Source organism: Pterocles gutturalis, unplaced genomic scaffold (genome assembly GCF_000699245.1).
Source record: "Pterocles gutturalis isolate BGI_N339 unplaced genomic scaffold, ASM69924v1 scaffold27194, whole genome shotgun sequence".
NCBI lineage: Eukaryota > Metazoa > Chordata > Aves > Pterocliformes > Pteroclidae > Pterocles > Pterocles gutturalis.
The window spans coordinates 11,715-26,876 of NW_010129047.1; the positions used below are offsets into that span (position 1 = coordinate 11,715).

A 15,162-nucleotide genomic window follows, 5' to 3' on the forward strand; every position below is an offset into this window, starting at 1 on the left:
TCCCTCCTGCTTTAACTAAGAAGTAATGTTGTACTACAGAAAATCCCATACATTGTTGTCTTTAGAGCATGTGCACTTTGGCATGTTTTCAGTGCATGTTGGCCAGCCACCATGAACATTTGCATTAGTCACCACTTCGTGGTATCTGAGATGTTGCCATCTCCCTGCCTCCCTGTGCTTAGAATAGGAAATTGTGGTAACTGTAGTATCTTTCTTGGCAGACGGTCTTTATTAAATGCCTCCGTCCCCCCTCCTGAAAGCCCGTGGAAGCTACTCAGATTATTTTTTTTTTTCTTTCTCAAGGGCAGTGCTGAAATGGCTGTTTCTCCATTGCCATGTCCCATAGAGAGCAGGTATCTGTAAAGATAATTGGTTGTGCTCACTGTTTTAAAGGTGGGAAGGAAAGGACACCCTTCAAACACCTTGGAAATGTGTGGTGGTTGGGGGTTTTGGTTTGACACAGAGATGGTTCTTGTTGATAGGGTTGCTGCATGCTTATTCTCTGTGGGTGCTCAGGGTGGATGAAGTTTTCTTGCATGTTCATATAACCTGGATGGACCCTGTATCTACAGTGACATAACTTGACCTTGACTGGTGAGGTTGATCTCTGCACTTACACTCGATGGTGTCTCAGTGGTGGCTGATCCATGACAGCTTCTGACAGTGGTAATGGCTTTGTGAAGTTCACAGGTTTGAAAAATGGAGATGATCAAACCTGTTTTCTGTGGCTAGATCTTCAGCATGATTATAAAGCCAAGCTGGTATGCAATCTGAGTTGAGTTCGTATTGTCAAATCCAGTGGTTTAAAGTGCTCTCTACTGGTATTAAAGTTGTCCTTCAGATACTTTGTGGTTTTCTGTGCTTTTTTGAAGTTATATGGTTTGGATTTAGGGCTTTTCCATGCAGATAACAGCCAGATAGTTTTCAAAAACTCTTGATTACAGAGATTAATTTTCCAGAATACTGGCAATGCATTGTCAAGCTGTGCTCCTCTGTTAAGCAGTGAGGAAAACAACAGACTGGACATGAAAAGCTTGTTTTTGCTTTTTTTTCGTCAGCCCTGTTGCCAGCACTGTAAGGCATGTGCACTCTCTATCTTAGCCTAATCCCTTGTAACAAGGAACAATTTACAAACAAGGAACAATACCAATTTCAGAGTGGTGCTGAGGCTTCTGTTATATGCTTGAAGCTCTCTCCAGTCTTCTAGTATGAGTTACAATAGAAATACATTGCTAAAAAAAGAAGCAACCTTTTGAAGAAAGCCATGTTGGAGTACGGTTTGCTAGATAAGCTTGCAGCCTCTGAAGGGCTTTGGCACAAAAAGAAGTCCTCTACTTTCGTCCATAGTGAGTTTGCAAAGTTTATTTCCCATATCAGAATGTAATCAGACTCAGTGAACTGCCTATATCGAAGCCAATTGATGTGTGGAAAAATTTCTATAGTTTTAATGGTTTTCAAAACAGATACATGAGTGTCCTAGTGATGCAGTCAGAAAATACTTTTACAGTTTGTTTCCAAAATATTTTTGTGTAAGCAAAGTTCAGAGTCAGGGGCATTTGAAGAATCTGTTCATTCTCAATGGTGTCTTCACCCAAGTCTCATTCCAGTTGCTTGTTAAACAAAACAAAACAAAAGGCCATTTAAAAAAAATAATATAAATATTTTTGTAAATGTTATATGAGGAACAGAGGATTCCTTGCCTTGTCAAATATTAAACTTCCCTGGCTTTATTTCTCCGTAGGCTATTTTTATGACTGTTCTTTCATCAGAGGTAAAGTCCTATATTTTTATGTTTCCGTCTTTGACCAAAAAAGCCCTATTTGAGCTAAGACGTATTGCATGAAGCAGTACTTTCAAACATGAGCTGGCAAGAGGATTGTGAGAATGGAGGTGCCAATACTTTCCTACACATCAAAAACATTAACAGCTCCTTCAAAAGAGGAATTTTTAGAATGTGATTTCATAATGTAGAGGTATTAGATCCATTTAAATAAAAGTTGAGCCCTAGCTGTAAGAAGCAGCAAGTCTTTTATTTCTGACAAAAGCTTTCAGTTACATAGATGCTTCTGCTTATCTGATCCTGTTGGGTGCAGGGCAACATATTCTATAAGGGACTAACATAAGATGCGTTAGCTATGATCTTTATCCCATCAAAAAATGCAATTAGTTTGAGAAGATGTGGTATTCTTCCTGTAGCCAAATGTCTCACTTCCTGCAGTGTGACCTGGTTCTCTGTCCTCCGAAGCATTTACAGACACAACAGTTGCGTTTCTAAATTATGTGTCCTGGTTTGGTCAGGAATTCACCTCTCCTCATAATTCCTGTACCAAGGTCCTGAGAGAGCTGTGACTCTTCAGCCTGGAGAAGTCTCCTTGGGGGAATCTTGTCAATATGTGCAAATACCTGATGGGAGGGAATGAAGATGAGGGAGCCAGGCTTTCCTCAGTAGTGCTTGCTTACAGGATAAGGGGCAATAGACATGAATTAGAAAGCAGGAAATTCAATCTGAAGGCAAGAAAACACTTTTTTTTTTTTTTTTTTTTAATTATTGTTGAGGGTGGCCAAACACTAGAACACGTTGACCAGAGAGGTAATAGAGTTTGGATCTCAGTCAAAATCTGACTGGACACAGTCCTGCACAACCTGTTCCTGGTGACCCTGCTTGAGCAGGAGAGTTGGACTGGATGATCTCAAGAGGGTCCCCTCCTACCTCAACTGTCCTGTATTTCTGCAATTGCTGGGGAAACTTGAGCTCAGTGTTACAAATTTGAAACAGTAGAAAATCATTGTGGGTTTTTTGTCATAAAATCTGTTGTTCAGTTTCAGTCATACTTCATTTCTCTCCTCTCTACCAGAAAGCTCAACAATTTCAAGCCAAAGGAGCAGTTTCCCAACTTCATTTTGGACCAGCTCTTATCAACCTCCCCCTCCACCATGCTTAAGTGGAGTACACCCCGATTTCCCCGTTACTGCACCAGGCACCTTCCCAACACCAGATCCCAGCAGCTGGCCAGGACACGGCCTTCATCAGACTGCCCCACCTCCTTCCCCTGCTGTGTCTGAATCCTGGCATTATCCTTTAGCATCTCAGGTGAGCCCTTCGTATGCACACATGCATGACATGTACATGCATCGCCATCACCCTCATCCGCACATGCACCATCATCATCCCAGCTCGCACCGTGACCCCCGGTATGGGTCCCTGCTGATGCCTTCAGTCCGCGCAGCCAGGATTCCTGCTCCTCAGTGTGACGTGACAAAGACGGATCCCGCTGCTGTCACTAGCGCTACCTCAGCATGGGCTGGAGCCTTTCACGGAACGGTGGACATTGTGCCAAGTTTTGGGTTTGACACAGGTAAGGTGGTTCGATTGTGTCTGTGACTTTTTTTAGCAGGAAGAATTTGAGCAAACAAGTGGACTCCCTGCAGCTGAAGCGGGGCTCGCTTTCAGAGTATTCTCCAAATATATTTCCAGGTGGGAGTCCCTTCTGAAGTTGCTGTCAGAGCAGATAAGCTGTGAAACATCCAGCTCTTATTGCCTTTTACTGAGAGACCTTTGTCTGCCTTGGTCCCATTCAAGCCAAATGAGTTGTGACATGATATGCCTTTTTCTGTTTAAATCTTGTGGGAAATGGTTAATTAAACTTTGATGTGGAAGCTTCCATCTTGTTCATCTAGTTCGTATGTGTGTTCACCAAAATATAGCTCCGATAGGGACTGAACTAATAACTTGTCAGTACTTGAGGACTGCATCTTATGCATTTAAATTTGAACAGATCAGCATTTCCTCCTATTTAGTATCCAGGTGTCACGTAGAGAGCAGTGATGCTGTTTGAGCTGTGCTCGCCATCAAACTGAACTTCTTTCTGTATGTTCTAGGCAGAGGTCTGTGAATTAGATTAATTTTACTGCAGGGTCTGTAGCCATAGGACAGCCTCCATAAACTATATATGCATCTGCAAGCTTTGACTGGCAGGTTCTCAGTGTTAGGAGCAGTCTAGCAGCCCTCGCTGTTCATAGCTGCTTGTGATCAGGTGATGGGTGACTAACAGTTTCCAGCACATCTATCCTGGAGCTCATGTGCACTGAGGTCTCCTTTTTCTGCTTGGTATTTATCTGACTAGCAGCAATCCTTGGAGATTAGTACTTCTTAAACACGTTATTTATTAAGGAAATACTAGGTTTGCATCTCTCTTCCTTTTTCCTTAAGATATCGGTTTGTCTGTCTTCTTGATAGCTCTAGCTAACTGATTCAATGTGTGAGACACACTTCCTCGCTTTGATCAGTGTGCAAGGGAACAAAGGATTGGTGGACAAAAAAAAAAAGCTGTTTCTTAAATATGAAATAATATGAACTCAAAACCCGATTATAACAGAGATAACCTAACACATGTCTTTCTCTTCCCTTACTAGCAACTGGGAACCAATAATCTCTTCTAAATCCCATACCACTTGCTACATCAAGAAATTAAGAAAAAGCATAATAGGATTCTTAACGCTGCACAATTTTATGTCTATTATTAATGTTTCCAGCCATGCCAATGATACAAGAGGAATTACATTTTATGCTTTGGGTATACAATGATAGTCTGACGAGACTGGAATCTCAAGTTTTGCCTTTCTGATAAATTCCATAATGGGAGTGAGCTGCCTTCTCCGAAGTGTAAGAAAATTGTCACTGCCACATGTGGAGGGGATGAGCCCCCTGGTCTGACAGTAGCCCCAGTGATCCAGCTCCAGAGCTCTGGTACGTAATTTACCTTTTAGGGATGGAGCTGAGAACTGCATAAGGGATTGTTACTCAGGAGAAACCACTACATGGCTTAGGTGTAGGTCTAGCCTAGGCTGTGAGTTGTATCAGTGCTGGGCAAGTTGGTTTGCTTGCTGGTACTTTGTTGGTAGTAGTACGTCTAACAAACTAGGTGCTTTTTCTCTTTTCTGTAAGAGCACAATACCTCAAAGATGACTATGGGTCCTAGCACCGCCTTACAGGAATAATAGCCTTTGCTTGATGCTGACTGCTCCTTGTGAAAATCCCTAGGAAGGGTACAGTTGGATGCTAATTTTGTCAGGATCCTGATTTGACAGTGCTTAACAGTGGCTTGCATGTCTTGTCGTTGTCTACTCAGCGTGTCAGGTGGCAGAAAACACATTCTGGCCCATGCCTGATGTGTGGGTTTTGTTCCATGAGTTCCTATGGGGGAAAAGAAAGATGGGAACTGGTGTGACTGGTTTGCAGGAACAGAGGATCTCAGCAGAACAGTGTCTCAACTCATTTGTGACTATTCAGAGTGGCCATGCATTGAAACACAACAGCAAAACCTTAGCAGGCAACCCCAATTTGGCACTTAAGGCTTTGGAAACAAGGGAGCAAGCAACAAAGCACAGCACGTCGTGGTAGCCTGTAATATTACAATTATTTTCTCTCTTACCCTGCACACATCTCTCCTGTGCTGTCCAAGCAGAGGCTTGCTGGGAAGGGCAGGAAGGTTCTAAGCTTCCTTTTCAGCCTTGCCTGCAGCTTGTAGATTTGAGACAAATGCTTTGGTGACAGGCATTCCAGGAGCAATCATGGTGAAAAGAGGAAGCTTAATTGTCTCAGCGTTTTGTGGGAATGTCAAATGGTGTCATCCACTGAAAGTGTGTTGTGCTGCCGGGGAGAGGAGGGGGTTGCTGAAGTACCCCACTGAGTCACATGGAGCACTCACCAGCACAGGTGAAGCTTTTCTTGCTCGTTTCCACTCCAGGGGAGGATTATACTGGATAAGTCTCCACATCACACAGAATTGTATTACATTTAACTCAAACGTGAGACAGCAATCTCAACAGAGAGGCTAAAAACTGAAGGGCCTGGAAGAATGTACTGGCTTTCTGCAGCATATGTGTGGTTTCTCCAGAATATGGTAAGGCCATCGTGGCAAGAAAACTTAAGTTCTGGAAGTTTTTGCTCATATGTCCTTGGAGAATAAAAGATTCCATGAGCTTCAGATGATTTATATAAAAAAGTCCATTTGGTATATACCTAGACATTGCTTTTCAGAGTCCTTCAGATAGGAAGATTATTCCTCCTCACTCCCTTACTGTGGGTCACATTTCTTGTGCTACTGTCACACGCGATTATAGAAACATTTGAAAAATTCCTCACGCTGGATTGTTTGGAATGATAGTGCAGGCTGGCTGTAACCTTACCCTCTTCCAGATACATTGTTGCATCTCTGCCATACTAAGCCAAATATTCAATCTCATGAATGGGTAATGCTGAATCACTTCAAAGGTTAAGAGGGGGTTCCCCTTGCATACACGGTATAGTTTGGGAGTTTATGTTTCAGGACATCAACATATCACCCTTCACAGAGCTAACAAAGTATTGATCTGTCTTGCACATCTGTTTGAACTTACATGGTCCTTTTTTAGAGGATGAAGAGGGATTTAGCTACCTGATTCCCATTAAATGTGGCTTAATCCTCACATTGTGTGCTGCAAATTAACCCTTTTAGAAGCTTCTTTATTGGTAAAAGTGGGAGTAATGAAAATCCTAGTCTACATCAAATTGCATTAAAACCTGCTATGTTTGTGGCTGCTGGTATGCAGTGTGGTAGTGAAGATGAAGCATCCAAGCTATAATGCTCAATATAAAAGTGTATTTTATATCAGCTATTGTTACAAGCACAACATGTTTGTGTGCTTTAGGTCAGAATTCCATGTCCTGCCAATGTCAAGCAAAGCAAGGTCAGCCTCTAACAGCACTGACTGTTGTTCATGGCATACATACAGAGAGCATTGCTGCAGCCGTAATCCCAGTGTTGGGGCTAAGTCCTCGTATTTACATAAAGGGTGCACAAGCTGAGCTGAGAACTTAAGACCAGGGGGATGTGGAGGGGAACTGCTGTCTTGCAGTAGAGCTGATGGTTATGGCCATCAGTGCTTTCCTCAGGAGTAAGAGGCTGCCCTGCACACTGGGCACTTCAGGTGATCGATTGGATTGAGCTGTGCTGGCAGCTGCCAGGTCTGCGGGCAGCCCTGTGAGGAGGACAGCAGAGAAATTTGTCCTGCTGCTGAAGAGTCTAGGAGGATATCCTGTCCTGCTGTTGGATAAACATGCTGAAGGAGGCTTCCTGTAGCCCCAGCACAGTAAAAGCAGAGCAGGATCTTGGTATATCTGAGGGTTGTATGTCTATCTTAAAATTGAGGTGCACATCTTTTATCATGCCAAGTTCTGGACTTTGAGGTGCATAACTTGAAATTTAGGTGAACTAATCAACATCCTCTAGTCCTGGCTAACTGTGGAAAGTCCACTTTTGGAAATGCCTGTGGGTTGGTGCGTCATGTCAAATGTGGAATTTGAGGGGTCAGTCTGATGCCTTCTGCAAAGTTGTCTCTGTTCACACACATCCCAGGAGTTTGTTACGACTCATTAAATTTGTTTAGATGTTCCCACAGAACCTACATTCTGCTTCCGTGGCAATCAGCTATAATGTTGGTGTCCCAGAGATGGGGAGTTGTGCTGGTGTGCCAATACTGACTCACGCAACGCAAGCTAAGAGGAAGATGTTCTTGCAGCAGGCTGCAAGTGAAAGCTTTCAGATAGTAGCAAGGTTGCACTTGGATGATGTTAGGACTGCAGATAGCCTTGCCATGAAGGAGATGGGAATATAACGATGAAAAGGCATGGAAAGTGTTCCACATTCAGTTCTGTAACTAAAGAAACTTCGGGTGTTTGGATTGTTTTCAGTGTCTGTTTAAACTTAATAGCTGTACCTTAAACTTCCTTGTTACAGTTACTTCTGTTTGCTGCAAAGACGCCTATCTAGGAAGGTGTCTGTTCGGCTGGTTATTCTCCTTCTGCCAGTTGCTACTATCAGGTGGACATCCTCTTAAAGATGTGTGTGTGTCATTTTTCTTAAGCTGCAAGGAGCCATGTAACCAGTTTCTCCTCTCATCAGCTTCCATTGCCTCTGGTGGCCTTCAGTGCTCCACTGGTGAACTTAAATGGCTTCCTCACACTTGGAAAGGTTTCTGCTGTATGACAATCTCATTTTTTTTTTTTTTTTGTCTTTGTTTAAAAAAAAATTGTAAACAGCAGAGGAAAAATAACACAAAATTGTCATCACTGACTTTGAGGGAGCTTTGAAGGAAGCTAACAGTAGTTATGATGACTCTGCCTGTGAATAATACTGCCAGGAAAACAAGGAGACATCCACATTGAGTAAAGAGCCTCTAAACGTGTTTTTATAGGCATCCTTTAGTTGAGGGATATTCCATTTTTTCCAATCTAAAGAAATAAGTGCTAGTGCTTGTGAGATAGTTCAGAAAGCCACTGAACAGGGTTTGGCATGCTCTACTTGTGTGCTCTGCTTTCCCTGTCTGTTCACTGCTCGACACACGAGTGTTTGGATGCTGCTTGGGGATGCTCACACAAAGCAATATCTCATATTTTATATGACTGTTAGTTGCTTTGTAGATCAACTCTGAAATGATGTTGGTCATCATCAGAGATTTAACTGTTTGTACTCCTAAACCAAGGAGATCAGATCTGAACTCATCATGCCTGTCAGGCTTTCTGAAAACATATGGGTCTTTATGTTTCACTATGTGAACAGATATGGAAATGAGAGATCCGTGCTTACTTAGCACATTAACATCACAGGTTAACATCACGTTAACATCACAGCTTAACAATCAAATGAACATGGAGCTTTGATGGTTGAAACGTCACAGAGTTCTGGAGTTGCACCTACTTACGTTACTGGTGAAACTGGCCCTAAATTCTTAGCAGATCAAGCAATCAATGCATCGGTCTTGGTACACTATGTAGCAGGGCAATATGTAGTATGACACAGCAGCATATTGCTGTCTATATAGTAATGATGATTTATAGTGGGAAGTGCACCTTCATTTGCTTGGCTCAAAATGTCAAAGGCCAGGTTTTAAATCAGTGAGTCCTAAGTGCCTTACTACCCGTTGAAATACGTGCTGACACCTCTCTCCTTTTGACTTTCCCCATAAAGGAGCAAGTATGTATCTTCTTTGGGAAGTTTCATCTGCACGTCCCTCTCTTGTCTGGATTTTAGGTATATGCCTGGTTGGGTTTAAATCTAGCAAAGATTTAATCCCTCTGGAGCAGAGAAATCCCAGGTTACAACACAGGTTCCAAGTGTATAAAGCTAAAGACACAACATAGCACTGCATTTATTAGATAGTCCTCACTCTTTGTAAAGGAAAATGTTAGAAGAACTCATAACAAATGCAAGCTGAAAAATCATTATTTTTTCCCATGTGGAAGCACTAGCCATTCTTGGCTAAAAATCTGACACTCTGTAGGTGAAATAATTTCAGCTTTTTTATTTGCTGCAGGAACATTTTCCCTCTCTCCTTGGTACAGTGAAATGCTATAGAAACTGTGAGATCCCAAAGTGTCACAGGACTTTTCTAAAAGAGGTAGGGTCTGTGGCTGGCCCCTATCAGTAAAAATTATTCTTTTGTATACTGGATTGTCTGTGCAGACCTTGCTGGAAGATTTTATCATGCCATGCCATGGTCCCAACAAGGCCAAAACACAAAAGCACACAGAGGATTTTATCAGCATTCCTGAACGTCTTGAGCCAGTCTAAAACTTAAGTGTAGTTTAAGCTTATCCCATGTAAACTATAAAATTGTGAGCAATAGCAATGTTACTAACAAGTCCACTAGGCTGGTAAGTTGTGGGGTTTTTTTTTTTTTTTTTTTGTTTTTTAATTTAATCAAAAACTGTATATACTTATTTCAGTTGCTTGGGGAGGAAAAAGCTGTATCAACTTTAAAATTTCTTTTTTTCTCTTCCGAAATGTAGGTCTACAGCATCAGGACAAGAACAAGGAAACTTCTTGGTTCTGAAGTTCAAAATTCAGATAAATTAAGACCAGCTAGACCTGGAGTCAGCGCAGCTGGGCGGGCGATATAACAGTCATTGACTCCTTCTGCATGGGGCAAAGGACACACATGAAGATGAAGAGCCAACCATTCTAGTTTTGCTATTGAGCCTTTTGTTTGTAAGGCCATTTATGGGTCCCACAGTGTTGGAAAAAAACCAAAAACCTAACTTTTCTTTCTTTCCTCATCTGAGCCTGCTGCAGCTGGGCAACCTAACTCCTTTCTGCTCCTTTAACAGTGTTTTATTTTGTTCAGCTTGATACTTTTATGAACAGTCTCAACTGTCAGGAAAAAGGCTCTCTCTTGACTACAGTGCGCCTCCTTTCAGGAATACAGTATTTTGTAGCTCTTTGTGCATCTATTTTTGTAGAAATACAGAAAGTTTGGGTAAGGATTGATGGGCTATTTTAGGATGACATATTTTTTTTTAAAAAAATTGTAAAATTGTTAAGTTCTGTTTAAAGAACTTTCTCTCAGAGAAGCACTGGCAAAAAATGTATAAAATGCTATTTTTAGATGTCTGTGATGTGTTTGTGCATTTCGGGTTTTTTTTGTTACCTCAAATGTCTATCTTTGCTTTCTTTTTAAAGAGCTAAACCTTCCTTGTTTCCACATTACTAGTTTTTGATGTTTTTGTCTTTTTGTTCTAGCTTAAGCAAGTATAATTCACACCTAAAGTTTCAGCCAAATATTTTTCCTGATGGAGTTAGGTTGTAGTAAGGATGTTTTTATTTTCTTGCTTCTAAAGGTGGCCTTGTGCTGTGCTGGTTGTCAGAAACTTGCAAATACCTTTAGCATGAAGTAAAGCCTGGGATTACAGGAACTGCATTTCCGACCCATCCATTCTTTCAAAATGGACCAAATACTCTTATGGGTTTAAATCAGGCATGAGTTGGAGCCTTATCCATGATGCATTGAATCTATTCAACACGGTCACCTATGGGTTATGTTTCAGGCCCTCGTAGTGCTCGTAAGTATCAGGATAATCTTACTTTAACTCATGAGGCAGGACTTTCAGCTAAGCCATTTCAAGGGTGGTAACTTAACAACGTCAATATTCAGTCAGTTTTATAAAAAAGTGTGACTCGTGGAAACAAAATGTTTTCAACTGGCCTGGTCTGTTTGTTGAGACCTCAAGGAAAGCACTGAAGTTTTCAGCTCCTGTAGACTTCAAAATCTGTTTATTTAACGTAAGATTTTCAGTGGGCCTTACAAAGACCCGGGCTCTTGAATTTCATACAAAGTTGCACGTGCTCAGTGTGTACAAATTCAGGCTTGGGTGCTGTCTGAGTAAGAATATGAACTTGGAAACAAGGTGGCCACGTCTAGCCACAGCACTCTGCAAGGTGTTTGGGAAAACCCATTTCTGTCCTGGGCCTTGGATCTGACTTGCATAATAATGACTAAGTTGTAGCCAAGGTGAGCACGATACAATCCTGAATAAGGGCTGCAAGATTACCTTTGACAGCTCCAGTCCTGTGATGGGCTGGAGCACATACTTAGGTGGGGCTGAGCGCAGGGTTGGGGCCTGGGTTGCTAGATCCTAGCTGTTGCTTGGAGATGATGTGTTTCTGCTCTGTGCACCCAGGGTCCCTCTCTAATGTTTCCCAAGGCTCTTATAACCTATCTTATTTCTGTTACCACTGTTTTCAGACATCCTTGTCTGAAAGACAAACAAGTTAAATGGAAACCAAGACACATGGCTGAGATAAGCAACAGTTTAATTTTAAGACAAGGACCATTGTAAATTTAAGTTTTTCAGGTGGAGACCACATGGATCTGTGTGTGAAAGGGGAGGGGGAGTGTTGGGATGTGCATGCCATTCTCAAATCCAGGCCTCCCTCCCTGCGCTGCTGCTTCTCTCCAGGCTTTTTGAACTTGATCCTGTGAGGTGTTGAGCGTTATCCCTTGCCACGTGAGAGGGCTTGACATGCTGGTACTGGAGGCATTAGGATTATGTCACAATTTGGCAAGACCCTTAAGTGTGTACCTTGCTGATTTGAAGTTTGAGACAGTGTGAAAGTGCTGAATGGACTATGTTTAAATATTACTTTAGAATAGTAGGGTTGTAGTTTCCATGTTGAGATGCTGAATAAAATGTGGTGGGGTTTTTTCCTCATCTTTATAGTCCATCAGCATTTCTATCTCTCAATAAATTTCCCTCTCATGACAGTTCTGTGTATTGTTGCTCTGGTGGAGCTAGCTCCTCAATTTGTCGATGAATTTGTAATACAATGGGAAAACTGTATGGGAGGGAACATAGTAATAGCTGACATAGTTCACTTTCTTAACAGGACAGTATAGTTCAGGAAATATCTCAAGAATGAGAGTTCTGACATAGGAATTCTGTCAGTGTTAGAAATACTGGGAGGAAAAAATCCAAGCTTGAAATTTTATTTTTTAAATTATTTTTTCTGGACTTGGCAAAGCTGGAAGGCAAAGAGGCAATGTATCCTCTTTGAACTTCAGGGCTGGAGAGTTTGGGTGGCCGGGGGAGCAAAAAAAAAGGCAACATTTCTTTTTGAGGTGCAGTGTGCTTGACTTCCTGAAATAAAGTGTAGCAAGAGCAGTCAGTTCATTGCCTTCCTCTTTGCAAGTTCAGATGATGAGAGACCTCCTCATGTTGCTTATAGATGTCGAAACATGGGACAAGAATGGAACGGGGAAAACAGACCCACAATTTGCACTGGAATCCTTTTCTGGATTGTTTTATTGAATTGATAGTGGTGATGAATATGTGGCAAAGCTATTGCCTCTTCCACCTCAAGGACTACTGTTATGTGCCCAGTTTCCACAAAAAAAGAACTTCTGTTGCTCTCCAGGCCCTGGGAGACAAGTGCCAATAAAAACCTGCTATTGTCTATAACCATTCGTGCACAGTCAATTGACTTTGAAAGTAAAATAAATTCATTTTTTTCTTCTCGGTCACTAACCATCTCCTGTACTAAAAAGCAGCTTGAAAGTAAAAGCACAAGTCTATAGCACTAGCCCTACTTCTATGTTACACAATTTGAAGGATGGGAAAGAAAAAATCCTTCCCTGGGACAAACTTTTAAATGCAGCAGATTTTCTTTTCTCTCTCTCTCATACACGCACACTTATACACACGCACAAATGTACTTATGAAAAGCAGATGCTGTGATGGTTTTGTTCTTGAAAGAGGAGGGGAGTGCTTGCTCGCAGCATTGCAGTTACAGGGAGTTGGTGGCAGTGAGAAAGAAACACAAATGTTAAGACTGCTTGTGTTTCTGCAGATAGGAAAAAAAGGCCCTCAAAATCAGGTCACAGACAAGTTATGTGTCTTAACACATTACTAAAGGAGTTGTTTCAGTCTTTTTGTGTGTGGCAAGTTCTGATGCTTTCCTAGGGAAGTGGATCGTTCATTTTGCTAGGGCTTATAAAACATAATGTACTCTATCACTACTTCTGGAGGAACATAGGGAAATTATTGTTTTATTTCAAGAAAATCTATGTACTAAACTCCTTAAAGTTGTCCAGGATTTGATTTTATTCCTATTAATGCTGAGAAATCTGCTGTCAATTTTTGTGTCTTCATTTGAAGACTGTGAAGGTTCAAGCTGTCTACCAGTTTCTGAAAAGCAGATGCCAGTTTGTTTGAACTGGGCATTTCCATCCCAGCAAGATGATGGAATACTGCAGCTGCTGACTGCCTAGCAGATTTGATTTCTGGAGAGCTGAATAAGCTACGCTTGGCAATAGGAGAATGCACTTTATTCTGATTCCTTTCCTCATGAGACACACAAATTCAGTTATCAGTTTGTCTGATACCACTTTCATAGTGTGAAGATCTTCAGTGAACGGCAGTTTTCTCTCAATCATCTACTTCTACCTCAAAACGTGCTTTTGAGGAAGAATCTTTCATCACAGCTTTCAGAGAGAACAGAGGTTGCGGGAAGGGGGTGTCACATTTACCCCCACGTGCCCTTAGGATCAACCTGCCTGTACCCAGCCTTTCTGCTTCCTGGCTATTGAGTATGTCTTGCTCTCCTCCTGCAATTCTTTGTGTGTGTGTGTATATTTATATACATACATATACACGCATGTGTAGCTATACCTGGTTCCTTCCATTCCACCCTCATGCTTCAAATGCACAACCTTTGGAAATGAAGTGAATCACATCGCTAAATCTCATCTGAGACTGAAAAAATGTAGGATTTATTGCATTCTCTGTAACCTCAGGAGTGAATGGAATTTTTCCAAACTTGTAAAAAACAAAAACAAACAACAGCAACAGAAACTCAACAACAACAAAAAAATCCCTTTCAAAACATCTGATTTGTTGTATCTGTAAAGATGACCATGGGGTCAGCAGAGTTACATAGAGAGGTGCAATATATTGCCTTTCAGCAGACAAGCATATCTTTTTGAATAGGATTATTTTAATTAATTTCAGGTACAAGCTTTTTCTCCTTATCAATGGACCAGCAACATATCTTTCTTATAAACAATTTAGAAATATATATTTTTAAAATTGACTTATTGGCTTTCATATGTCAGCCTTTGAGCTTTTAAAGGGTATTTGGATGATAAATATTGTTTGCTTGTGGATTTTTTAAAAAGTTGATGCATGTTGTTTGTAACTGAAATCTCATGTAAAGCAAGAAGGTATTTAAAAATAAATACTGCTTTTACATATTAGCCCTGTGGGCACAATCTGACAGGTGTGATGCAGGAGGATGTACCTTTAAAGGCTAAGGGACTCTTGCCTGACCAAGGTCAAAATCCCATCCCTGTAACAGAAGAGGCAGGAGCAGTCATCTTGCAAAGGTTGGGCTGGTAGAGCTGTGAGCAGAGATGATCCTCTCCAGCATTGTATGTAGATGGTGGGGCAGCCACTGCTCAACATATTAAAATTAGGTTGTGTTGGCAGGTTTATACTTGCCCCATCTCATGGGGTGAACTGGTTGCCAAGGGGAATTACAGATGTCCCTAAACCTATGTTTTAGGTGCCCTTGGTCTGCAGAGTGCCCATAAACCCTCTCCTTGTTCTTGTTCTGTGGTCTCCCCACAGTGGGACCTGTGAAAGCTGGGCTGGGATTCTCTGCAAAAGGCAATATGTTTTCAGCTCCCAATAAAGATGGTTTAAGGATGGGGGTAATTAAAACATCACAGTTATCTCATGCACCTGCTCAAAGGCTCAAGCCTTCAAGATAGATCAGCTGTGCATCATTAATTATGATCATTTGCATACAGGAGTCTGAATTCTGCTTCCTCCCCTTGGTGTCTTTGGAA

The 15,162-nt window shown here is 41.5% G+C and overlaps 1 protein-coding gene across 1 annotated transcript in view; it reads left to right on the forward strand.

Moving 5' to 3' along the window:
* Window positions 1–10,431, forward strand: part of VGLL3 (vestigial-like family member 3) — a gene marked incomplete at its 5' end in the record, with an annotated part of 13,326 nt that extends 2,895 nt beyond the window's left edge. The window contains 2 exons of the mRNA XM_010079835.1: window positions 2,856–3,356; window positions 9,830–10,431. Of these exons, the coding sequence (XP_010078137.1) occupies window positions 2,856–3,356; window positions 9,830–9,873 (545 nt within the window). The remainder of the gene's footprint in view (window positions 1–2,855; window positions 3,357–9,829) is intronic.
* Between the last annotated feature and the right edge of the window lie 4,731 nt (window positions 10,432–15,162).